Here is a 26,686-nt window from a genome sequence, read left to right on the forward strand (position 1 = left end):
CATCTGTCCGATGTCTCTAACATCATGTCCTAATTCTATCTGAAACTGAATCTCTTCAAAACTGAACTTCTCATGTTTCCTCCCTCTAGTAACCGACTTATACCCGATATTGCAATTGCCTTGGATTGATCAACCATAATTCCCAAGCAGAACGTTCGCTCTGTCGGCAACATTATACTCTGTGACCCCAATGTCGCATACGTCCAAATCCCATTTTGTGGGGGGTTTGGACATAAGCGCTGATAGGGCCACTGAACAGGTGCCCAAACTCAATATAAAAGCTCCCTTATATCCAATCGCTCACTCACTCATGTTACTTGCTTCTTAAAAACTTCTCCAGAATCCGACCTTTTCCCACTTTTGAAACTGCAAAAACTCTTACTGGCGCTCTTATTTATTCTCGTCTATACAACTGCAACTCTCTACTGATTGCTCTTCCTCTAACCAAACTTTCTCCTCTCCAATCCATCATGAATACAACAGCCAGGGTCGTATCTCTGTCCAGCCGCTACACCGATGCCTCCACCTTGTGCCAGTCATTGCACTGGTTGCCCATTCGCTGCAGAATACAATACAAACTTATCTCGCTCACCCACAAAGCTCTCCACAGTTCTGCACCACCCTATATCTCCTCTCTCATCTCTGGTTATTACCCTACCAATGCTCTCTACTCCTCAACTGATCTAAGACTAAAATCCTCCATAACTTGAACCTCCCACCTTTGTCTCCGAGACTTTTCTCGCGCTGCGTCAGTTTTCTGGAATGCACTACCCAGGGACTATCCGACTAATACCGAGACCCCATGTTTTTAAACATGCTTTAAAAGCACATCTCATTAGACAGGCCTGTCTCCTCAATTCACCAACCTAACTCTCCCCTGTTCCCTATTGCTACATTTTATTCAGAACCTGGTCCCTCCTATTCATCTGTGTCCACTTCCTACTTGCACCCAATAACACTTGGTAACTGTACCTAGACAGATACTGGCCGGTGACCGGATCATGCAACTTATCTGAAATGCCCAATTTATTATAATGATGGCTGGGCCACACATGACAAGCACTTTCTACCTATTGTGTCGCTCCTATTTCCTAATAGATAGTAAGCTTGCGAGCAGTGCCCTTACTCCTCCTGTAACTGTTGAACTATGTTACTTTGCATTGTATTTATTGTTTGTACATGTCCCCGCTCAATTGTAAAGTGCTGGCACTATATAAATAAAATTATTATTATATTATTATTATTTCAAAGACTTAAACTTTCACAAATTCAGTATAGTGAAATATTAAAGGGTTTGTCTCATTAAATTAATGCATCACTTATCCACAGGATAGGATTTACATGTATAATTTGCTAGGGGTCCAGTCCAAACATTGTGACTCCCACACACAGTTCCCAAGAATGGGAGAACCAAACTCTTCTGTGTGAATGGTGTGGCGGTGCATATACTTAAACACTGCTCTATACGCTTCTATAAAATTGATGAATCTGACGTCCTTGAGGTCCAAGTTTGTGATCACAAGTCTGTTCCAATTTCTACATGTGCCATGGTCTTGTAGGAATGTTCTGTGAAGCTGAGTGCACTTGCATTGGGTATTCCTGACAGTAGGGCATCTTCCGGCACAAGTGGAGCTGATGCAAGTACACACAGATTCAGTGGCAGACAAAGACAGAAAAGGGCCCTTGTGCATGAACAAAATATGGGCCCTTTGCAGTCCAATAGCTCATAATTCTGCACAATTCCACCTACTTTGGAGGTGAAAATGGGCCCCCTTACCTCCTGGGCCCTGCACGGCTGCACAGTTTGCACCATTGGTATGTCCACCCCTGCCCAGATTTACAGGTTTCCTGCACAGGGGAAGGGGAACCCCCGCTTTACACCTTCAAGTCACAACTACATTTTTTTAAGTGCCACTACTCTATTACAATGTGAATGACGAAGAATGTTGAAAATGGCAAAATATTACCAGTCCACCCACTAGAAACAACTAAAACACAGAATACTGCTGGTAATGGCATTAAATCCTTATAGATTAATATCTACATAACCCAAACAGACTGCAATCTATAGAAATGTTACCCTTTTGCTATTTGGGAAGTGTCATAAGAGAATTGAAATGTGATCATCTTGGGTGCTGAGACCAGGTGGTAGAGAAGTGAAATAGTGCTGAATTTGCATACATCCGTGTTGGTTACCAAGTGGTGCTATTAAGTTGTTACTGCATTTTCATGCTTTTTTTAAAAAACAAACAAACAACTTTTTGTGTCATTTTTCATACACACTTGAAATAATTATAAAAAAAAGCATAAAAAAACACCATACCTAAATCTGCTGTATTTAAGAAAAATCACCAAAAAGCACAAAAAATGTTGGAAAGGCAGAAGAAAAAACTGCATTTTTTTGTAAAAAAAAAAAAAAAAAAAAGCAAAATGTGAAACCACTCTTAGGGTATATGTATGCACATATTCTTTTTAGGCAGATACCGCCTGAAACCCAGCTGAAAAAATTGCTAAAAAATGCCAAAAATAATGAAAATATGAACTGAAATGTCAAAATGACTTGCACTGCATATGTTCCGTTTTTTATCCCTTCTTTTAACTGGCTTAACCTACAAAAATTGAAGCAGCTAAAAGAAGTGAACAGTATATTCTTCTTTCAGATTCTGCTTGGAAGCCCCCACTATTTTATATATGAAATTGTAAAAAAAATACCGGTGGCGCAAAACATATCCAAATATACGTCAAAAAAGAGACTTCAGGGAAAACACCGCTGGCATTTTCCTAATGTGTCTTCTGCTTCAAAAATTATATGGGTACGCCAGCGTTTAAAGAACCCGTGTGCACATGCCCTTAAATTAGTAGTATTGTTAGTAGTATTGTGATAGTATTTTAGCCAGAGGTTGGTTTATAAACCCCGTAATATCCTCATTCTGGTAACCTGAAATTAGGAATTATTATACATGCAATTCCATCTTAATAAAAAAATACATTTGAAGATGTTGCAATACCTTAGGTTTATATATTTAGATATTTATATATCATACAAAGGCTGATTTTTGTCTTTATTTTGCCCTATATCGATCTCAATACGGTTCTCTATTGTCACAGATTTGCTTTGACAAGGATTAATATCCAGTATAACATCACACAACCGCTCAGAATTCAGTTTTAAAACGGTTTATAATTGATATGAATAAAGTGATTTATTGTGTATAGATAATAATAGGCTATTTCTATACCTATACATGAGGTTTAAAGGCATCAGCACAGGAGACAGTTGTGAGATCACACATGTACACTCAGACAGCACAGTGCACCCATCATCTGCTCCTCAGGTGAAAGGCTGGACCCCTTTAACTCTGTTTTTCTTCCTGTGACATCATAGATTAAAGTGATACTATAAACACTTCCAAACAATCTGGCTACTCTGCAGCGTTGTCCTCTCCTCCATGCATAACAAAGGGATGGAGGCTGCAATTTGGATGCCCTGTAAATAGGATATAATTAGAGTTACAGATCTGTGTAAATCTTGAACGCCAGGAGTTCCTTCCATTCAGTACATGCGGTACTCAGCTTGCCAGGGGTGTTAATGGCAGATGGCAGCATCCCACTGTGGAACAACTACTAAGCCACATGCCATTTGGTGAGTTAAATCAACATCCACTAATCAGCAACAGAATCGGAAAGATGATTCAAAACTGATTTTCACGCTAAAGATAAAGGCTTTAATGATGGAAATGAGGTAATGAGAACCTAAAAGTAACTGGTTTATTCTGTGTTCAGGCACACTTTTTGGCAGCATTTTTCAGCACTTCTTTCGGCGTTATTATATATAATTTTATTCATTAACCTACACCTTCATAGAAAACACAAGAACAAAATGCTGCATAAAAGGAGTGGATATATGGTATTTAAAGCACCACTCCAGCGTTTTTTTTTTATTGCAGCGCTGGAGTAGCGCCACTAATCTAAGTTGCCTATACTCACCAGCCACCATCTTCATCTGTTATGGGTGCAGCTCTGATCGGTCTACAGCAGTTTGTGACCTGCCGGATCGTTCTGGTGTTTGCTGGAGTGATCCGCAAGTCACTACTCCATGTAAGTCTATGAGAGCTAGAATGAGATTCTCATACACTTCTATTGAGAGTTTGTGACTGTTACCTCTGACTTCTGGTCAGACAGAAGTTGTAGTCACAAGACGTCGGTGGCGGGAACAGCTGAAGACGGTGGCTGGTAAATAGAAGACAAGGAGCAGGGAACCTAGATTAGTAGCACCACTCCAGTTCTGAAATTCAAAAAAACTCTGGAGTGGTGCTTTAGCAGTTGCCCATTGGCTCCCAGTAAACACCTGTCCATAGGTATTGCTGCAAAAAAAAATCATCAAAAAACAGCAGAAAAAAAGCCCAGACATGATGGCCCCTTTATCTTCATAAGTGACACTTCTATCAAGAATGTCAGTTTTATCTGAAGTAACTCCCAGTGACACTAGTTTCTAAACTACTTCACTTGGCTATAGACTGAGGTCTTGTTAGTGAAGTTCCTTGTGACCATACATAGTGGCATAATAGGACCCCTGAATGACCGATAATCAACTCATTCCTTCTAATGAGATGTCAATCAGGATGACGGATTGTGTGGAGGCCGCAAACTGACTCTGCTCTTATAGCCATCATCTGTAGTGATCTACCATGTACAGAGGCGAGGACTCTGCTCATCTACACTGTCCAACATGGGACAAAGTGCCCCCATAATAAGGTTTAGACTATTATCTGCTGTATAAAAATATTATGTCCGAACTGTGTATTACAATAAGAGGGGTTATTCATTTACCGGAGCAAGTACTAGAACCATCGGGTTTTTTCCCGTTACGGTATAGTCTCTTTTTGGCATGTCGTGCTTTACATTATGCTGCAGGTTTTTTTTACACTTCCTGGTATTTAGCTTTGATAAAACTTTATTGACAAAGTCATAAGCAGATTTCATACATTTTAATGTTGTTGTTGCTGTGAAATTGCAAAGAATAGGCATATGTATTTTTATCTGCGGATCTTATTCAAGTTTGTGGGGAAAATCTGCAAATGAAACACATTTATTGGAAGAGAAATTGACACCTATGTAACACAGTGCCCCCTAATCTAGCCATATGCAGTGATAGCCCTTTAAGATGGTGCTCCCTAATCTACCCATTTGTAGTGATAGATTTGTAAAATAGTGCCACCTCATCTGCCCAGATTTAGTGATAGCACTGTACATAAGACGGTGCCCCCTAATTTACCCATATACAATGAGAGCTCTGTAAATTGATGCTGCCTACTCTACCAAATATGTAGTGATAGCCTTGTAAAATGGTGCCCCCTAATCTGCCTATTTCTAGTGATAGATTTGTACAATGGTGTCAACTAATCTGCCCATATTTAGTGATAGATCTGTATGTAAAATGGTGCCCCCTAATCTACCCATGTGTAATGCTAGTCCTGTAAAATGGTGCCCCACTAATCTGCCCATTTGTAGTGATAGACTTGTAAATTGATGCCATCTGCCCACATGTAGTGATAACTCTATATGTAAGACAGTACCCTCCTAAGGGTGCTTTGACACTGCGTTTAGGCACCCGTTCAGTGGCTACCATCGGGGCTTCTGTCTGAAGCCCGTGCAATACGGGATTCGGGCATATGCGCCAATGGGGCCATAGGCTATAATGGTGCCAACAGAGTGAACGTGTTCTCTGTCGTGCATCATTTTCGGGCATATACACCTACTGGAGCCGAACACGTAGATGCCGAAAGCGGTGCTCTCTCAGCACTATTATAGTCTGTGGCCAGGCTCCCGTTTTGCGGGGGTTTGGACGTGAGCCCCGACAGAAGCCATTGAACCGATGCCTGAATGCTATGTGATACCACCCTAACCTACCCATATGTAGTGATATTTATTGTAAAGTTTTTCTTAGTCACTGAATGGGAACATTGCTATTTACAATTGCAGCTTGAAAACCTATAAAAACCTAATGTCAGTTTCACATAGCCATAATGAAGCCACATTTTAGTTTACACTTAATGCCCCACAAATCTAAAATCTCTTGGTCATATAGACTCTGAAATGTGCACAAACTAATGGCTGTGTAAAACCAGACATATACCATACTTCTCAAAACTAAAAGTCAAGGATATCCATAGGCAATCCTCTGTGAGCTCAAAGGGAGTCTATCAGACGGTTTTGACTGCTACACGGGAAAAGATCTTTAGCCGCTTATACAAGTAAGCTTGCAATTTCCCTGAGGGTGGCCAAGTACTAAAGCTCTCCCCAGAAAACCTTTCCAAACCTTTCCTTTCCAAAACTTTTCCAAGCAGGTTTTTGCTACATAATCTGAGACCAGCATGAAGTAGAGGTTGAGAGCCTGATTCCAGTGATGTGTTACTTACTAGGCTCTGTGGTGCTGTTTCAAAAAATCAGTGTTTTATCAGCAGCAGATTATCACTACAGGACAAAATGCCTCATGCCTCCTAGTCCAACCCTGCCCCCAGCACTGATTTGCAACTTTCTGTCACTATACAATGTACACAGAAAGCTGCCAATCAGTGGTGTGGGCATGGTTACACACAGCTCAACATCTGAGCTCTGCTAGATTGGTAGCATACGAAACTTCTCTCAGGCTATGTGCCCACGATGCAGAAATGCTCCGGATTTTTCCTGAGCGTTTCTACATCTCCCTGGCAGAAAAAAACGCATGCGGATTGTACATGCGGATTGTACATGCGTTTTTCCTGCCAGGGACAAGCGGAAGTGAAGCGTTCTTCACATGCATTTCTGCATGCGGGTTGTCAAGCGCTTTCCAAGCAATTTTAGCTTCACTTGGAAAGTGCTTGTCAACTTGGTCACACTATATAAATCCATGCAACTGGCATGGATTTATATAGTGTGACCGAAAGAATGTTTTAAAATAAAAAATAAATCTATACTTGCCTCCTGATGGCTCACGCAGTCTTGCTTCACTCTGTCCTCTCATGCCGGCAGATCGCAGTACACTGAAGGACCTGCTGTCAGAGTCGCATGACTCGTCACATGACTATGACGTCAGCGCAGGTCCTCCAGTCCATCGCGATCTGCCAGCATGAGAGGACAAGCGCACCGGGGGCCGTCAGAAGGTAAGTATAATATTTATTTTTTATTTTATTCTTTTTTTTACAGTTTCTATGGTACCTGGGTCCGGAGGAGAGTCTCCTCTCCTCCACACCTGGGTACCATCCGCACATTGAACGCAGGTATTCCGCATGTGCCTATCTAGTGAAGCGGAATACACGCGTTCTAAAGCAAGTCAATGGCGAAAACGCAGCACTTCCGCAAAATAATTGGTAGTGCTGTGTTTTTTTCCGCAATGATAATCCGCAGCGGAAATTTCCGCAGCATGTGCACAGCACATGCGGATTATTATGGCAGGCCTTCTACCATGCGTTTTTTATGCGTTTCTGCAGCGTTTTTGCCACTGCGGAAACGCTTAAAAAACGCATCGTGGGCACACAGTCACAGGGTCCATTCCCACAATGTTTTTTAAGCATTTTTGCTGCAGAATTTTTGCAGCGTAAACGTTTGTAAAACGCTTGGTAAGCCTTCTCCCATGGTCCCCAATGTAAATCCGCAATTTCAGTGCCCATGTTTCGCAATTTTCCGCAGAGTTTTTGATGTGCATAAAATTCCGCAGCATGTCCATTATTTGTGTGTTTACGCATGTGGAATTGCCATCTTCAATGCATTAGAAAAACGCAAGGCAATTCCGCATGTGCAAAACGCTTCAAAAACGGGCGAAAAACGCGCGTCAAATTCTGCACGCGTTTTTCCGGGCAAGGACATGCAGAAATGAAGCGGAAATTTTCCGCTTCATTTCTGCATCGTGGGCACATAGCTTACTGGGTGCAGCAGTTGTGAGGCTAAGTAATACACCATTGGAATTATGAGGGTCTGTCCCTACATCATGCCCCTGTCAGATTAAATAGCAAGAACCTACTTACAGATTCCTTTTAAATGGGAGGGCCCTCTAATCCCTTCCAGCTGTGTGAAAGGGCTTTCCTCCCTCCACTGTAGACATAACATATACAAGACCTACAGATTCAAGACCCTCTATGTTGGTTGATGAATTTAGTCTTACTGTATAGTGCTGATACCAGACCCTCCATATTGGTTGCAGAACTTAAGCTTTTCTACAGTTTTGATAGCCGTCCCTACAAGTTGGTTGGTTATCCAAGCCTCTCCATAGTACTGATATAAGACCCTTAATGTTTGTTGGTGGACCTATCCTTACTCTAACTTACTGATACCAGACTCTCCATGTTGGTTAGTGAACCTGGCCTTACTTTATAGTACTAATGCCAGACTCTCCATGTTGGTTGGTGATCCAAGCTTTTCTATAGTACTGATGCCAGACCCTCAATGTTCCTTGGTTGTAACCCGACTCTGTGCGGTAGCTGCGAACGAGGTACTTGTCTTCCGCACCCCGGCCCACTACAGAAAAAGGCAGTCTTGCTTTGGTGTGTGTGTGGCCATGTTACTGTAATGGACACCCCCCAGCCCTACGGTGCCACGCATTGCATATCTCTGGCCCGCACAGACCCCATGAACAGGAGACCACACCAGTCCATAAAAACAAAATACTTTTCACTATCAGTTTGTCTTGCACAGATTGAATAGCAGGAGATGCAGATGTCACTCTCTTTGTTACAATTCAGCGGCATGTTTCCAATAAACATTTTCAGCGGCACAGTTGGTATATTGCAGAACAAGTCAGAGACCTTCATCCTTTCTATGCATAGCACCACTTTAAGCTGTGCTTTTCCCAGTGACCACTATCCTTCGGTTCACTTCTTTTGGAACCACATAACGATGCACCACTGTCTGACACCTTACTGAGTGTATCCCCAGCCTTGCTGACTCTGTCTCTCTCAGACCCGCAGCTTCCAAGGCCTGACCGACACTTTTCCATTCCCTAGAGGCCCTTAGGGACTCTAATAAAGTTCCTGGCTGTATGTTCCCCCGACTCGCCTGCTAAACAGAATTCCACAATCACCAGTGGAGTTTCTCTTTGTTGCTTTCTCTCTGCTTCCTATAGTCTTTGCCACACCACACACACCCAGTGAAGATCACATATTTTCTTAGGGGGCATTCCTTCTCTCTTCCTCTTCCTTCACTAACTTTTCCAACCCTGCAACTAACCCACAGATTCCCAATCCCTCTCCCCAACTCTGGGCCAGCCCTACAGTTAACCCTGTCCTACCTAACAGGGACTGCAGCCTAACAGGAGGATAACAGTAAAATACAGTATATTTTACACAAATCAAACATCAGGAGTTGTCATAGAGGTGGAACGCCATGCTCTACACCCTCACATGGTGAACCAAGCCTCTGTAGAGTACTGATACCAGACCCTCCATGTTGACTGGTGAACCTAACCTCTCTATAGTACTGATACCCTTTATATTACTGATACCAGGCCCAGCCTTTTTTTGTGTGTCGTTTTTGACATTATATGTCCTTTTCATTGAGTTGCTTTGAATTTTAGTGTAGGGACTCGCAATGCCATGAAGACCCTTGACGTAGGTTGTGAGCTTGAGCATTATGGCCAAAATATCGACCAATACTTCATGTATTTTATACATTTTTTTCATCTCTTTTTGTTGCACATTTTTAATTATTTGCAGGGTGCTGCCAGGCATTTTAGTTTTGGCTTGGGGAATTAGGGTGTCTGTACTTGTGTGGTGCATTTACATAGTGCTGGGAGGCCCGTCTGATCTAATAGTGTGGACATCACTAATATGCTGTAAGCCTGACATTGTACACTACACTTATCTGTGTGAATGGCACCCTAAACAAGCCTTATTTGTGTGCATTTATAACACTAGGCAATCACCCCCTCCATGAATGGCTGTTTCATCAGTAATTTGCACCTGTGCTGCCTCTTCCTTTATCATGGGGGCTGATGCATCCTGCAGTACATTAGTATTGTCTCTTTGTGTTGGTAAATACAGTTGCCTTTTTCTGTGTTTTTTTTTTTATTTTATGACCTTTTTGGTGACTTTCTCTGAACCTAGCCTTCCTATAGTGCAGATATCAGACTCTACATGTTGGATGGTGAACTTAGCCTTACTCTACTGATACGAAACCCTCCATGTGGGTTGGTGAACCTGACCTCTCTATAGTACTGATACAAGACCTTCTAGGTTGGTTAGTGAAGCTAGTCTCTCTATAGCAGCGTTCCCTAACTCCAGTCCTCAAGAGCCACAAAGAGGTCATGTTTTCAGGATTTCCTTAGTATTGCCCAGGTGATGGATTTATTGCCTGTGCAGGTGATATAATTATCACCCGGGCACTAATAAGGAAATCCTGAAAACATGGCCTGTTGGTGGCTTTTGAGGACCGGAGTTGGGGAACACTGATCTATAGTATGATACAGACCCCCCATGTTGATTGGCAGTCCTAGCCCTTCTATAGTACTCATTCTATACCCTCCATGTTGGTTGGTGAACCTAGCCCATCTACAGTGCTCATACCAGACTCTACATATTGGTTGGTGAACCTATCCTAAGTTTATGGTACTCTTACAAGACTCTCCAAGTTGGTTGGGGAACCTAGCCTCTCTATAGTACTGACAAAAGACCCTCTAAGTTTGTAGGTGATCCTAGCCCCTGTATAGAACTCTTACCAGACCCTCCATGTTGGTTGGTGAACCTAGCCTTACTTTATAGTAGTGATACAAGACCTTCCATCTTGATTGGTGAACCTAGCCTTTCTATCATACTGATACCAGACCCTCCATATTGGTTGGTGAACCTAGCCTTACTCTATAGTAGTGATACAAGACCTTCTATTTTGATTGGTGAACCTAACCTTTCTATCATACTGATACCAGACCCTCCATGTTGGCAATTGAACCTAACCGCTCTATAGTAGTACAGATACAAGACCCTCCATGTTGGTTAGTGAATCTAGTCTCTCTATAGTACTGATACCAGACCCACCATGTTGGTTGGTGAAGCTAGCCACTATATAGGACTCTTACCAGACCATTCATCTTGATTGGTGAACCTAGCCTCTCTATAAGGCCATGGCCCCACTATCAGTATTTGGTCAGTATCCAGTCAGTATTTTTTCTCAGGAGTGGGAGCCAAAACCAGGAGTGGGTTATAAATGCAGAATTGGTGACTTATTTCTATTATACCTTTTCTCTGATTGTTCCTCACCTGGTTTTGGCTCCCACTCCTGAGAAAAAATACTGACAGAACACTGACCAAAATACTGATAGTGGGGCCGTGGCCTAACACTGATAACTGACACTCCATGTTGGTTGGTGAACCTAGACTCTCTATAATACTGATACCAGACCCTACATATTGGCTGGTGATCCTAGCCCCTCTATAGTACTAATTCTAGACCCTCAATGTTGATTGGTGAAGCTAGCCACTATATAGGACTCTTACCAGACCTTCCATCTTGATTGGTGAACCTAGCCTCGCTGTAACACTGATAACAGACACTCCATGTTGGTTGGAAACCTAGCCACTGTATAGGACTCTTAGGCTGCGTGCCCATTATGTGTTTTTCAAGCGTTTTGCCGCAGAATTTCCGCAGCGAAAACGCTTAAAAAAAACGCTTGGTAAAACGTGTCCCATGATAACGTGTCAATGATAATCCGCATGTGCTATGCACATGCTGCGGAAATTTCCGCTGTGGATTATCATTGCGGAAAAATACGCAGCATGTCCATTAATTTTGCGGACACACAGCGTAATTGCCACCATTGACTTGCATTGAATCACTTAATATCCGCATCAGTACATGTGCACATACGGATATTAAGCGATTCAATGTGCGGATGGTACCCGGGTCTTGAGAAAAGGAGACTCTCCTCCAGACCCGGGTACCATAGTACCTGTAAAAAAAAGAATTTAAAATAAAAAATATACATTATACTCACCTTCCGATGTCCCCCGGTCTCCTGTACGATGCGTCCTGGCTCTTCGGTGGCTTGCGGTGGTGTAAAAGGACCTTCCATGACGTCATTTATGTGACAGGTCACGCGACCGCTGAAGGTCCTTTTACACCACCGCAAGCCGCCGAAGAGCCAGGACGCATCGTACAGGAGACGGGGGGACATCGGAAGGTGAGTATAATGGTTTTTTGGGTTTTTTTTTACCATCTTTATTCTTTTTTTAGCTATTACTTGGACACACTATATAAATCCATGCCGGTTGCATGGATTTATATAGTGTGACCAAGTTGTCAAGCACTTTCCAAGTGATGCTAAAATCGCTTGGAAAAGCGTTTGATAACCCGCATGCAAAAACGCTTGACAAACGCTTCTACCTGGCAGGAAAAGCGCATGTACAATCCACATGCGTTTTTCCTGCCAGGGAGATGCGGAAAAAATCTGCAGCATTTCTGCATCGTGGGCACATAGTCTTACGGTAAGAGTCTTACCAGACCCTCCATGTTGGTTGGTGAAGCTAACCTCTCTACAATACTGATACCAGACCGTCCATGTCGGTTCAGAAATCCTCTGTCCCCTTTCATCGCTGCCCATATATTGATGCACAGAAGTATCTGACATGCCAGGATACCCATGCTTCATGCCCTATCCGTACATAACTGGGCACCGTACACACAACCCTATCACCAAGAGACAAGCAGCGTCAGTGTCTCGGTGCCTCTGTGTCTCGGTGCCTCTGTGCCCCGGTGCCTCTGTGCCCCGTATGACGAGCCGCCCCGTACACCCCGCAGTCTGAGGAGCCCTCCGGTAACTGTGCCGGGAAATACAAGGAGGCGTCTGTAACTGATGAAATGTCCCCCGGTCCCCGGCTGCAGTCCCCATCCCATGGCACTGCTCGGTGCTGAGCTAACAGTATATATGAGTGCTCCTGGACCCGTTAGTGAAACTACAACTCCCAGCATGCTGTGAAGTCCTAATCTGACAGTGCATGCTGAGAGTTGTAGTGTGACAGACAGCTGGAGCGCCCCCAGCACACACGGACAGCCGGTCACCCACCTCTGTGCTCCGCGGTCTTGTACTCGTACTCGAACAGATAGTCGAAGTCGAGCTCCGGGTCGTCCCCTGGGGCGCTCATGTCTCCCGGGCAGTGGCAGGCGGTGGGTGCCGCTGAGTGAGGCTGACAGGCAGGGTACGACACGGGAGACTCCTCCTCACCACCGACCTGTTGCTGAGGCTGAAGCTGCGGTCCCTCCTCCTCCTCCTCCCGTTATAGTGCGGCTTCCTCAGTAATAAATACTCTGCATAGCTCCTCCTGTGCCCCTCACCAGGCTGCCCGGCTCATCACATGCTCCACAAAGAACGCTTGGCATACTCCAGCTGTTGCCTGTGGGATGCCCATCTCTCCCTGCCCCCTCACCCAGTCTCCATGTACATGATTCCCATACAGTACAAGCTTATGTCCCTGAGCCAATGCCTCATGTCCCGTGCCCGTGGCTTATGTCCTGGGCCAATGTCTCATGGCCTGTGCCAATGCCTGATGTCCTGTGCCCCTGTGTCAATGCCTGATGTCCAGTGCCCCTGTGCAATGCCTCATGTCCTGTGCCCCTGAGCCCATGCCTCATGTCCAGTGCCCCTGTGCCCATGCCTCATGTCCTGTGCCAATGCCTCATATCCTGTGCTCCTTTGCCAATGCCTCATGTCCTGTGCCACTGCGCCAATGCGTCATGCCCTGAAACCCTGTGCACTGCCTCATGTCCTGTGCCCGTGTGCAATGCCTCATGTCCTGTGCCCCTGTGTCCATGCCTCATGTCCTGTGCTCCTGTGTCCATGCCTCATGTCCTGTGCCCCTGTGTCCATGCCTCATGTCCTGTGCCCCTGTGCCAATGCCTTATGTCCTGTGCCAATGTCTCATGTCCTGTGCCCCTGTGTCCATGCCTCATGTCCTGTGCCCCTGAGCCAATGCCTCATGTTCTGTGCCCTGTGGCACAGAATGTCCTGTTCAAATGCCTCATATACTGTGCCCCTGTGCCCATGCCTCATGTCCTGTGCACCTGTATTCATGTCTCATGTCCTGTGCCCCTGTGTCCATGCCTCATGTCCTGTGCCCCTGAGCCAATGCCTCATGTTCTGTGCCCTGTGGCACAGAATGTCCTGTTCAAATGCCTCATATACTGTGCCCCTGTGTCAATGCCTCATGTCCTGTGCCCGTGTCCATGCCTCATGTCCTGTGCCCCTGTGTCCATGCCTCATGTCCTGTGCACCTTTGCCAATGCCTCATGTCCTGTGCCACTGCGCCAATGCCTCATGCCCTGTGCCCCTGTGCAATGCCTTGGGCCCGTGTCAATGCCTCATGTCCTTTGCCAGTGCCTCATGTCCTATGCCTCTGTGCCAATGCCTCATGTTCTGTGCCCTGTGGCACAGAATGTCCTTTTCAAATGCCTCATGTACTGTGATTCTGTGCCAATGCCTCCTGTCCCGTGCCCCTGTGGCCAATGCCTTATGTCCTCTGCCAATGCCTCATTTCCTGTGCCCATGTCCATGCCTTAAGTTCTGTGTCAATGTCTCATTTCCTGTGCCCCTGTGCAATGCCTCATGTCCTGTGCCCCTATGCAATGCCTCATGTCCTGCGCCAAAGCCTCATGTTCTGTGCCCCTGTGCAATGCCTCATGGCCTGTGCCCCTGTGCCAATGTCTCATGTCCTGTGCCAATGTCTCATGTCCTGTACCCCTGTGTCCATGCCTCATGTCCTGTGCCCCTGAGCCAATGCCTCATGTTCTGTGCCCTGTGGCACAGAATGTCCTGTTCAAATGCCTCATATACTGTGCCCCTGTGTCAATGCCTCATGTCCTGTGCCCGTGTCCATGCCTCATGTCCTGTGCCCCTGTGTCCATGCCTCATGTCCTGTGCATCTTTGCCAATGCCTCATGTCCTGTGCCACTGCGCCAATGCCTCATGCCCTGTGCCCCTGTGCAATGCCTTGTGCCCGTGTCAATGCCTCATGTCCTTTGCCAGTGCCTCATGTCCTATGCCTCTGTGCCAATGCCTCATGTTCTGTGCCCTGTGGCACAGAATGTCCTTTTCAAATGCCTCATGTACTGTGATTCTGTGCCAATGCCTCCTGTCCCGTGCCCCTGTGGCCAATGCCTTATGTCCTCTGTCAATGCCTCATTTCCTGTGCCCATGTCCATGCCTTAAGTTCTGTGTCAATGTCTCATTTCCTGTGCCCCTGTGCAATGCCTCATGTCCTGTGCCCCTATGCAATGCCTCATGTCCTGCGCCAAAGCCTCATGTTCTGTGCCCCTGTGCAATGCCTCATGGCCTGTGCCCCTGTGCCAATGTCTCATGTCCTGTGCCAATGTCTCATGTCCTGTACCCCTGTGTCCATGCCTCATGTCCTGTGCCCCTGAGCCAATGCCTCATGTTCTGTGCCCTGTGGCACAGAATGTCCTGTTCAAATGCCTCATATACTGTGCCCCTGTGCCAATGCCTCATGTCCTGTGCCCCTGTGTCCAATGCCTCATGTCCTGTGCCAACGCCTCATGTCCCGTCTCAATGCGTCATATCCCGTGTCAATCCCTCATGTCCCGTTCCCATGGCTTATATCCTGGGCCAATGCCTCATGTCCCATGCCCCTGTGCCAATGTCTCATGTCCTGTGCCCCTGTGGCCAATGCCTCATGTCCTGTGCCCCTGTGGCTAATGCCTCATGCCCTGTGCCCCTGTGGCCAATGCCCCTGGTTTTGTGCCCCTGTGTGAAAGACCTCATGTCCTGTCCCTACACTGGCAATGCCACCAGTCACTGCTGGCTCAGGTTACCCACAAGTACTCACAGGGCACTGCCCAAACTGGTGTAAGTGTATTGATAGCACATAGAAATGAGTGGGATTCATGAAAGGATCCTATAACATAATGCCTCCTTTAAACTTGTTTTTCGTGCACTTTAATAACCGCCCAGCGGTTATGGTGGTGTTTATTTACAGTGTATTTGGCGCCATTTTTATTTCTAATATTCAAAACTGTTAATAATTGTCTCCAGTCGCCAATACGGAAGGTTTTGTGCCCACCACATGAGAATGTATATCAAAATGACACAGAAGCCACACTCCACATATGTTAAAAAATGTTAAAAAGAAGAAATTAGCCAGCGAGTCCCATATAAAGTGCAAAGTGGGCCCCTGAAACCCCATCAAGCGGAGACCCTCTACAATAATCCAGTAACCAAAAACTGTACAGTATATCCTAAGTGTCTGCAAGAGAGAGGAGAAAAACCTACAGCAATATGAAAGAAATTGTAAAAAGTGATAAAAGTGCTAAAACAAGGGGCAGAACGATGTGATGTCCAATATGAGGAAGGGTCGGAAAAGGGCCATGGAAGAACAGCACACGAATTGCCACTGCACATGGGTGGAAGCAACCCAAGCCAAACATATTAAAATCGATGCATCTATATCACAACCAAACCACCCAAACAAAATGCTCATTGGGCGATGTAGGGTAAAGAATATTTAAGGATACCAGTAGAGACAGAAATTGACACAGAGTTTCTTTTCGTGTATGTCTCTTTCTCAAAAATGTCTCAATGGTAAAAAAAAATATTAGAGCACTCACTGAAGTGGGATCAAATTGTCCCATGTATGGCCATCTCGGGGCTGGGGGTGCTAGACATGTGCGATACAATGCCGAATTACATCATAGTCATACAGTGTGCTCATGTCATTTAAGGCAATCATTTTTCCCCTTTAGTTTGTCATTTTTTTATTAGAAGAAAATTACATTTTTATGGAAGCTAGCGTAAAGAAAGATCTTACCGACTATTTGTATATTTCTGTATAATTAAAAATACGCCACTTTTTAAAGCTACAAAAAAATCGTGCCTCGCTGTGTCAGGGGAAAAATCCTTGTATTCTCATACACGTCACATTTTGGTGACTCACTACACTCATATGGAATCCTCCTGTCACACAATAACAACCATGGTCTGCTCCACCTACATATACAATAAGATTCCTTTAACCTGTCATCAATGAGACCTGACAGGTAGGCTATCACAAAATCAGGATTTTAAAACCATCATAGAAAAGTACATAAAACCTTCTAGTAAGGGGACGTATATAAACCGGAGTTTACAGAAATGACAGTACCAGAATAGTGGATGAGATGATATGAAATCTCATCTAAGTACTGCTGAGAATCCCCTTAGCAAAAATTGTCAACCACAGGCCGTCAGTTCATGCAGCAGACATTTAATGTTGATTTCAAGTCAGTGATACATCCGCAGTCTTGGTGTAGTGATAACCACAGCGATATCTACACAATTTAGTGCAAACATTGGCCATACAAAATTGCTGAGAAATTTCCACTGTGAAAATTCCACAGGAAATGTTTCCTGTGTGGACATAAACTTAGGCTGTGTTCACATGTTATGTATTTGGTGCAGATTTTTAAACAGAAATCTGCACTGTTTTTGCATTAAAAATCAGCGCATATTTTCCGCACTTATTCAGGTGTTTTATATGCATTTTTCATCCGTAACACACAACAAAACAATGTCAGTCCAACAGTTTAACCTGCGGATTTTAGTAGGTCACCATTGGAATGAATGAGTAAAATTTACGCCCAAAATGTGGGGTTTGGCAACAGAAATTGCTAAGCTGTGGGTTTAAAAAATGCAACAAAGACAAATTTCCACACGAAATCTGCGAGAAACAAAAATTGCAGCATGTGAATGAATGACTTCCATTTTGCTGGTACTTGAAAAATGCTAAGGATTTTATATGCATAAAATCTGCACCAGATCCAAAACATCTGAACCTGGACTAATGGTAGAGACCCCTCATGAAGACCAGGATTCTAAGAGGTTAATATAAAATCAGATATTAAGGTGTTTTTTAATAAGAGAAAGTACATAATTGTTTTTTTTTCTGTTTATTAATTTGGCTCTGGTTTTGAGGAACTCCATTACTTTGTGACTTATAAAATTGATATGGAGCTGTATTATTTTGGCTCTTGGTAACAGAACCATGAAGTGTATAAATAAATTAACCATGTATTCACATGCACCACTGCTATTGCTTTGATACTTTCTAACCCACTATGTAACAGCTTTGTTCATTGTCACCCAAGTCCCCAGCAAGTGTTTGTGTTTAGCTGTAGCACCCACTAGTGATAGTATGCTAGGCATTCAGTTCTTATAGGAAGTCAGTGACACTCACTAAACTACATAGTGATAAGACACCATTACTGTCCTGCTCTATGAAGCAAGGCCAAGACATAGAGGTGATAGATACATAGCATTATAGAAACACATAGAAATCTAAACAGAGGTTTTTCAGATAAATGTGCATGACTGCAGAGACAACTGGGAGACTAAGCATGTCCAGTAACCTACTGCCTTATATAGTTAGCTGATGTGTAACTGCTCTGTATATGTATAGTGTTAGCTTATACACTGACAGCAGCTCTGCCTCCTCCACTGAGAGTGTTTACCTTAGCCCTAAGATTGCTGGAAGAAGAACATAATAAAGCAGTAATAGATTACCCCTGTTTGCTCCACAGTCCACACACACACCCAGCAGGTTGTGTAAGGAAGTGGCATTTATTAAAAATTATAATACAGCAATACAAATATGTATCTTTTATTTATAAAAAAAAAAAAAAGAAAAATTAGCAAGGAGTGGGCGATATATGAACAGCAAGACAATAACTGACCTGGAAATAGCATTGAGTAGTAGTATGCAACACTCCAATAAATATAAATGTATTTATTTAACATATATATATATATTTATATTTATTTTGTTTTCAATTTCAATGTTATATATATATATATATACACATATATATATATATGCACACACATTTCATACATATATATATATACACACATTTCATATATGTATATATAATTGAAATAAAAATCTAAAATTATATATATATATATTGATATATATATACACACATATAAATATATATGAAATGTATATATATATATATATATCACATTGAAATTAAATTTGTATCAATTCCTGATTTATATATTAATACTTTTTACAATTTATATAATAATTAATAAAACTCTAAAATATAGGATTATTTCAGTATCAAAATATTTCAACATTATGATTATAATATCTACAATTATTTTTAATGCCATTTCATCACTAAACACAGTAAACGACTGCTAGCACAGTAGATTAATTGTATTTTTAGTTTGAAGTAGGGTCTCTTATTATTTTGGAGAATTATTCAGCTCATGCTCATGTTATAATGCATTAGTTCCTATATAGTAACTATCCGAGTTTTACTTTGACACATTATCCTAATAGCATTTTAGCTGTCTGTATACATTGATAGGAATTGGTTCCCATTGAGACAGGACTTGCCCAGGGAATGGTCGGATGGATGACAGATGTTACAAGTGCCGGGGCTGGAGATTATTTTATAGAACTGATGTCTGTAGAAATTTGGGCCAATTACAGTTGCACAAAGTAGAACAATGACAATATATAACCCAGGGCATGTTACATAATTCATTTTATAGTTTCCCTGCTTGTAGATGAGATTATTGCTAACAAACCGTGTGTAAACTACTTGAGATATAAAACACCAGAATGAACTCCTGTTTTCAGAGCCCGGAGAAGCTGGCACACTGGCTGGCACACTGGCACACACTATTCATCTATAGTAACTTACACAACAAATAAAGGGGGCTTTCATTCCCCTGACTGCAGCCTGTTTATTATGTGTTTTATTAACAACGTAGGAACTATACAAATATTTGGCACATACATGATAGCATTTAATATACAGCTACAAAGCGCAGTATTCATGGCCATGGCTGGGAGGGGGCACAGGGTGGTACCTAATGGTCTCTCTGCACTTGGAGGGCAATGCGAATGAATTTACCAGAGGCAACAGAAAGCTTTATAGGGGCAAGACATTCTACAGGCAATTAATGGAATTAAAGCAATTACTTACAGCCATATCTGCTGAAAATCACAGGATGAGCAGTCTTACTTCTAAAGTAGCTGTGTCACAGATCGGAGTCTAATCTTCATTACAAATGTCTTAAGTGATATAGGTGCAGTTATATCGTGTAATAAAACATGACCATGCCTTCTAATAATTTACTATTCACACTAAATGAGTTCTATCTATTTATCCATTTCATATCTATTTGATATGTATTTATTTCATATCTATGCTTCTATTTATCCTCATATCTATCTATTTATCTAATCTCATAGCTATGAATTTAATATCTATCTATCCATCTATTTCATATCTATCAATTTATCTAAATGTCTTTCTATCCCTATAGCTATCTATTTCATATCTATCCATTTCTTTCATATCCATCTATTCTCATAGCTATGTATTTAATATCTATCCATCTATTTCATACCTATCCATCTATCTAAATGTCTATCTATCCTCATAGCGATCTATTTAATATCTATCTATCCATCTATTTCATATGTATCTACCTATCTGTCTATCTATCAGGAAAAATGCAGCAGTCCAAAAGTAAGTTGCAAAAAATTAGATTTTTTGCATGTTATTTTTGGACAGCTATCTTTTTTGCAGATTACACGTTTTAAGGATTGGTTATGGCTGACTCCCAATTTTCTTACTTTGGACTGATTTTCTTCTAATTCCTGTCATGTATCTATCTATCTATCTATCTATCTATCTATCTATCTATCTATCTAATACTTATCATCCATCTTTCTATGGTTTTCAAGCATTAGATTATTTCGTTCTTTCTATTGCTCGGTTTGCTGATTAGACTGGTGTCATGCTTTAGGACTAACTATAGGGGTTTGCCAGATTTAGATCAGACATGAACATTCAGAAACGTATCTCCAATATTCGGATTTACAGAGTATAATATCTATCCTGTGCACCTGGAAGCAGGACATTCTTCTTTACACGATATTCTGCCTAGTTGGAAAGGTTTTACTCCTTTATTATCAGGATTGATAGGGATGGTACATTGACCTCCTACATTTATTTTGTGCATGACATATAGCAGCACTAAGGTTGTCATTTTCCACAACTAATTGTCAAAGCAAGATGTGCTTTGTGTTTTTTTTTTTCTATAGAACTGCAAATATATCTCTTACATTTGAGTCTTTACAACACAGCCTTAGGAGTTAATAACAAATTCTGCCTTTCTCCATGTGATAAGTAGCACCATAAGCAGTAGAGTAGTCTGTGTTCCTTGACACGTGTACACTGCCAACTACTTAGCTCTCAGTGAAGTAGGGGAAGACTCAGTTTTGACTTTAGAGGAATGTGTGCTCCTCTTGGTGAGCTCAGTTCTCCAGTCTGTGGGATGTCAGGGATGGTTATAATTATGGGTGTTGTCTTAATCGCTGCTATTTGCTTCTAGACTATGATTACTGCACATCAGACACTGACTACAGTAGGTTCAGTGTAGTGAGGGGATATGAGGAGATGGGCACATGACAGGGCAGAGGCTGAAGGCAGGATCGCTGTCTGGACCAAGTCTCAGCACAGGAGACACCTACAGGACGTGCAGCTCCAGACTAGAGAGGGATTACCGGGGGGACACCAGGAGGGATCCACATCTACATCATCCTGTCCATGCCCTGCAGCTAAACTGAAAACTGTTTAGAAGTGCATGTCTGGCACCCAGCTGTCCTGCACCAGGGGCTATGCCACTCACAACACAATGATGAAACCCCCCAGCATGCAAGCTAGAAACCAGCAGGTGTATGCAGCTACTTTATATCACAAGGCACTGTCACCTTCTGTCACTATCTACTACCTGCCAGGTGTCCCTCAACATTAGCATAGCCTGATGTCTACCTGACCCAGCCATCAACGGCAAAGATCAGCCACCACCAGTTATAGCAACATCGCACCAAAGAATCCGGCAGCCCAGCCATTACTAGACATAGGCACAGCCTAGTGCATACACTGGGCTCTATCTGTGACACACTGGTGCAGCCAGTGATTTAGAGACCACCAAGTGATGGCACCATGTACACATGGGCACTGCCCCACTGCAGGCACAGAACCAGCATGCAGAAAAGAATCACACTGCACTCCAGTCTGATAGAAAATAGTAGTTACATTTATATACCTACATCCTCACTAGCTACACACCGGTATAAGTGAGGAATATATGCCTAGGAATAACACAGCTCCTACATAACATACTAGTGGTATAGCTATCATACTAGTGGTATTGCTATATATATATATATATATATATATATATATATATATCCCACGCACCTATGTCAATATTGACCCGACACTAATAAAGAACACCACATTTCTCAAGTATAAGATCATGCGATGTACATACATACCCTCTACCACATAGGTAACCTCCTCACATACACCACATGCATCACTGTACATTGGTATAGCCACAGTAGATGCATTTATGAATGGTAAGGTAGTGGTGCCACAATACCCACACTTACACTGAGCCCACAGTATGAATCCCTACAGAGAACGAAGCCTGTCTCATGGGTAGTATGACCGCCATAAATAATAATAGTATTATACTCACACTTACACCAATCAATACATACAGTACAGCACATCCCCCCACTATATACTATGTACTGTATGTTCCATACCTGAACTTATACCTATCACATAGCTATCACATCCATACCTGTCATATCTATACCTATCACATAGCTATCGCTTCCATACCTGTCATATCTATACCTATCACATAGCTATCACATCCATACCTGCACTTATACCTGTGACATCCGTACCTGCACTTATTCCTATCACATCAATACCTGCACTTATACCTATGACTTCCATGCCTGCGCTTATACCTATGATATCCATACATGCACTTATACCTATGACTTCCATACATGCACTTATACCTATCACATCAATACCTGCACTTATACCTATCACATCAATATCTGCACTTATACCTATCACATCAATATCTGCACTTATACCTATCACATCAATACCTGCACTTATACCTATCACATCAATACCTGCACTTATACCAATGACTTCCATGCCTGCACTTATACCTATGACTTCCATACATGTACTTATACCTATGACATCAATACCTGCACTTATTCCTATCACATCAATACCTGCACTTATTCCTATCACATCAATACCTGCACTTATACCTATGACATCCATGCCTGCACTTATACCTATGACTTCCATGCCTGCACTTATACCTATGACTTCCATGCCTGCTCTTATACCTATGACTTCCATGCCTGCACTTATTCCTATCACATCAATACCTGCACTTATTCCTATCACATCAATACCTGCACTTATACCTATGACATCCATGCCTGCACTTATACCTATGACTTCCATGCCTGCACTTATACCTATGACTTCCATGCCTGCACTTATACCTATGACTTCCATGCCTGCACTTATACCTATGACTTCCATGCCTGCACTTATACCTATCACATCAATACCTGCACTTATTCCTATCACATCAATACCTGCAGTTATTCCTATCACATCAATACCTGCACTTATTCCTATCACATCAATACCTGCACTTATACCTATCACATCAATACTTGCACTTATACCTATCACATCAATACCAGCACTTATACCTATGACTTCCATGCCTGCACTTATACTTATGACATCCATACAGTACCTGCACTTATACCTATGATATCCATACCTGCACTTATACCTATGACATCCATACAGTACCTGCACTTATACCTATGACATCCATACCTGCACTTATACATATGACATCCAAACAGTACCTGCACCTATACCTATGATATCCATACCTGCACTTATACATATGACATCCATACCTGCACTTATACCCATCACATCCATACAGTACCTGCACTTATACATATGACATCCATACAGTACCTGCACTTATACCCATCACATCCATACAGTACCTGCACTTATACCCATCGCATCCATACAGTACCTGCACCTATACCTATGACATCCATACAGTACCTGCACTTATACCCATCACATCCATACAGTACCTGCACTTATACCCATCACATCCATACAGTACCTGCACCTATACCTATGACATCCATACCTGCACTTATACCCATCACATCCATACAGTACCTGCACCTATACCTATGACATCCATACAGTACCTGCACTTATACCCATCACATCCATACAGTACCTGCACTTATACCCATCACATCCATACAGTACCTGCACCTATACCTATGACATCCATACAGTACCTGCACTTATACCCATCACATCCATACAGTACCTGCACCAATACCTATAACATCCATACCTGCACTTATACCCATCACATCCATACAGTACCTGCACCTATACCTATGACATCCATACAGTACCTGCACTTATACCCATCACATCCATACAGTACCTGCACTTATACCCATCGCATCCATACAGTACCTGCACTTATACCTATGATATCCATACCTGCACTTATACCTATGACATCCATACAGTACCTGCACTTATACCTATGACATCCATACCTGCACTTATACATATGACATCCAAACAGTACCTGCACCTATACCTATGATATCCATACCTGCACTTATACATATGACATCCATACCTGCACTTATACCCATCACATCCATACAGTACCTGCACTTATACATATGACATCCATACAGTACCTGCACTTATACCCATCACATCCATACAGTACCTGCACTTATACCCATCGCATCCATACAGTACCTGCACCTATACCTATGACATCCATACAGTACCTGCACTTATACCCATCACATCCATACAGTACCTGCACCAATACCTATAACATCCATACCTGCACTTATACCCATCACATCCATACAGTACCTGCACCTATACCTATGACATCCATACAGTACCTGCACTTATACCCATCACATCCATACAGTACCTGCAGTTATACCCATCACATCCATACAGTACCTGCAGTTATACCCATCACATCCATACAGTACCTGCACTTATACCCATCGCATCCATACAGTACCTGCACTTATACCCATCGCATCCATACAGTACCTGCACTTATACCCATCACATCCATACAGTACCTGCACTTATACCCATCGCATCCATACAGTACCTGCACTTATACCCATCGCATCCATACAGTACCTGCACTTATACCCATCACATCCATACAGTACCTGCACTTATACCCATCACATCCATACAGTACCTGCACTTATACCCATCGCATCCATACAGTACCTGCACTTATACCCATCACATCCATACAGTACCTGCACTTATACCCATCACATCCATACAGTACCTGCACTTATACCCATCACATCCATACAGTACCTGCACTTATACCCATCACATCCATACAGTACCTGCACTTATACCCATCACATCCATACAGTACCTGCACTTATACCCATCACATCCATACAGTACCTGCACTTATACCCATCACGGGTCAGTGATGCTGACACTCACAATTCTCGCACTTATAAATAGCAAGTCTCGCATGACACGGGTCCTGTGACAGCTACACTTCCACTAGCACCGGCTCCTCCACCACCCACTGGAGGATCCACACACTGATCACACAGGGAAACTTTGCAGGCATTGCCTAGGACTCACTACTGCTCTGTGGGCGATCGGTCCTGCAGGCAGCAGTGCCATCCCCTGCACACAGGCTGACACGTGTTCCCAGTGACAGGACGCTGACGGTGCGGCGCACACACTGTACCTTCCTCCGCAGACTTCATGATGAATGGGAAGAAGGGCTGGAACTCCACCGTGTCTCTGACGCAGGCCAGCGAGCCGAGGGGAAGACTGCAAGGAGCGGCAGCTGCTACACTAGTGCGTGGCATCCACTTGGTGATCCGAGCAATAATGTGCGGCTGGCTGTCACCCTGCACCGGGATCCTCCACCTGATCAGTAGCAGAGAGACTAGGAGCTGCCACTGACTGTGCACCTGGGCTGAAGGAGGGGATGGGGCTTCTATGTGGCTACAATGCAATGGGCTGAACTGGCTAGAGTCCTACAGACGGGTGACAGCAGGATCGCTGGCATTGGCACATGTGTGGTCTATGTGTGGCACTGGCTGTCTGGGAGTGTGTGTGGGAGGGCAGGCACTTTTTGCAGGCAGTGAGTGTGGAGCTGAGGGAGTGTGTGACTTCTTTCCCTCTGTAGCTGTGTTAAGCTGGGAGTTAAGTAAAGTCTCCAAGTCTCTCTCTGACGCAGAGCTGCTATGTGTCTGCTGGCTTTTTAAAGCTGGAAAACACCCCCTACACACAGCACCTTCCTCTGTGCCTCCTCCTCTCCCTCGGCTGCCCCTCCCCCAGCAGAAGGCTCTGGTGACGTCCTAGGCTGCACTCCTGTGAGTGCTGGGGAGTGTCTGCACTCCGGGGACAGGATCAGCTCGTGTCACCAGCCAGCTTGTAGTTCCCCTTCTCATGGTCATTGATGAGAAGATAGCAAGGCTCTTTCCTTGATTCTAGCACACTTTTCCAACTTGGTGACCTCACATGTAACCATTTGCTTCTATTTGTGATTGGAAAGGTAAAAATATTCTAACAAAACTTGAAAAGTATTTACCCAGAAAGATAAGTGACATCTAGTTTAGTGATATCATCACTGGTTAAAGGGGACTTCCCCAAATCACAAGTTCTTCCCTAGCTATTTCTCTTTATCTAGCAATCACCTATAGAATGAATGGAGCGGAGGTCAACC

The 26,686-nt window shown here is 43.2% G+C and overlaps 1 protein-coding gene across 6 annotated transcripts in view; it reads right to left on the reverse strand.

Moving 5' to 3' along the window:
- Positions 1 to 26,257, reverse strand: part of NFATC1 (nuclear factor of activated T cells 1) — a 234,998-nt gene extending 208,741 nt beyond the window's left edge. For 2 of the 6 annotated variants that reach the window (XM_073678908.1, XM_073678903.1), the window contains exon 1: positions 13,028 to 13,256. In XM_073678908.1, the coding sequence (XP_073535009.1) occupies positions 13,028 to 13,106 (79 nt within the window). In that variant the 5' untranslated portion in view covers positions 13,107 to 13,256. Of the gene's footprint in view, positions 1 to 13,027; positions 13,257 to 25,699 lie in introns of those variants that run through there. The other 4 variants (XM_073678902.1, XM_073678904.1, XM_073678906.1 and 1 more) reach the window with 3 other exon arrangements.
- Between the last annotated feature and the right edge of the window lie 429 nt (positions 26,258 to 26,686).

The sequence above is a fragment of the Phyllobates terribilis genome, unplaced genomic scaffold, assembly GCF_046119375.1.
Source record: "Phyllobates terribilis strain yellow unplaced genomic scaffold, ASM4611937v1 Scaffold_4__5_contigs__length_816908805, whole genome shotgun sequence".
Classification (NCBI taxonomy): domain Eukaryota; kingdom Metazoa; phylum Chordata; class Amphibia; order Anura; family Dendrobatidae; genus Phyllobates; species Phyllobates terribilis.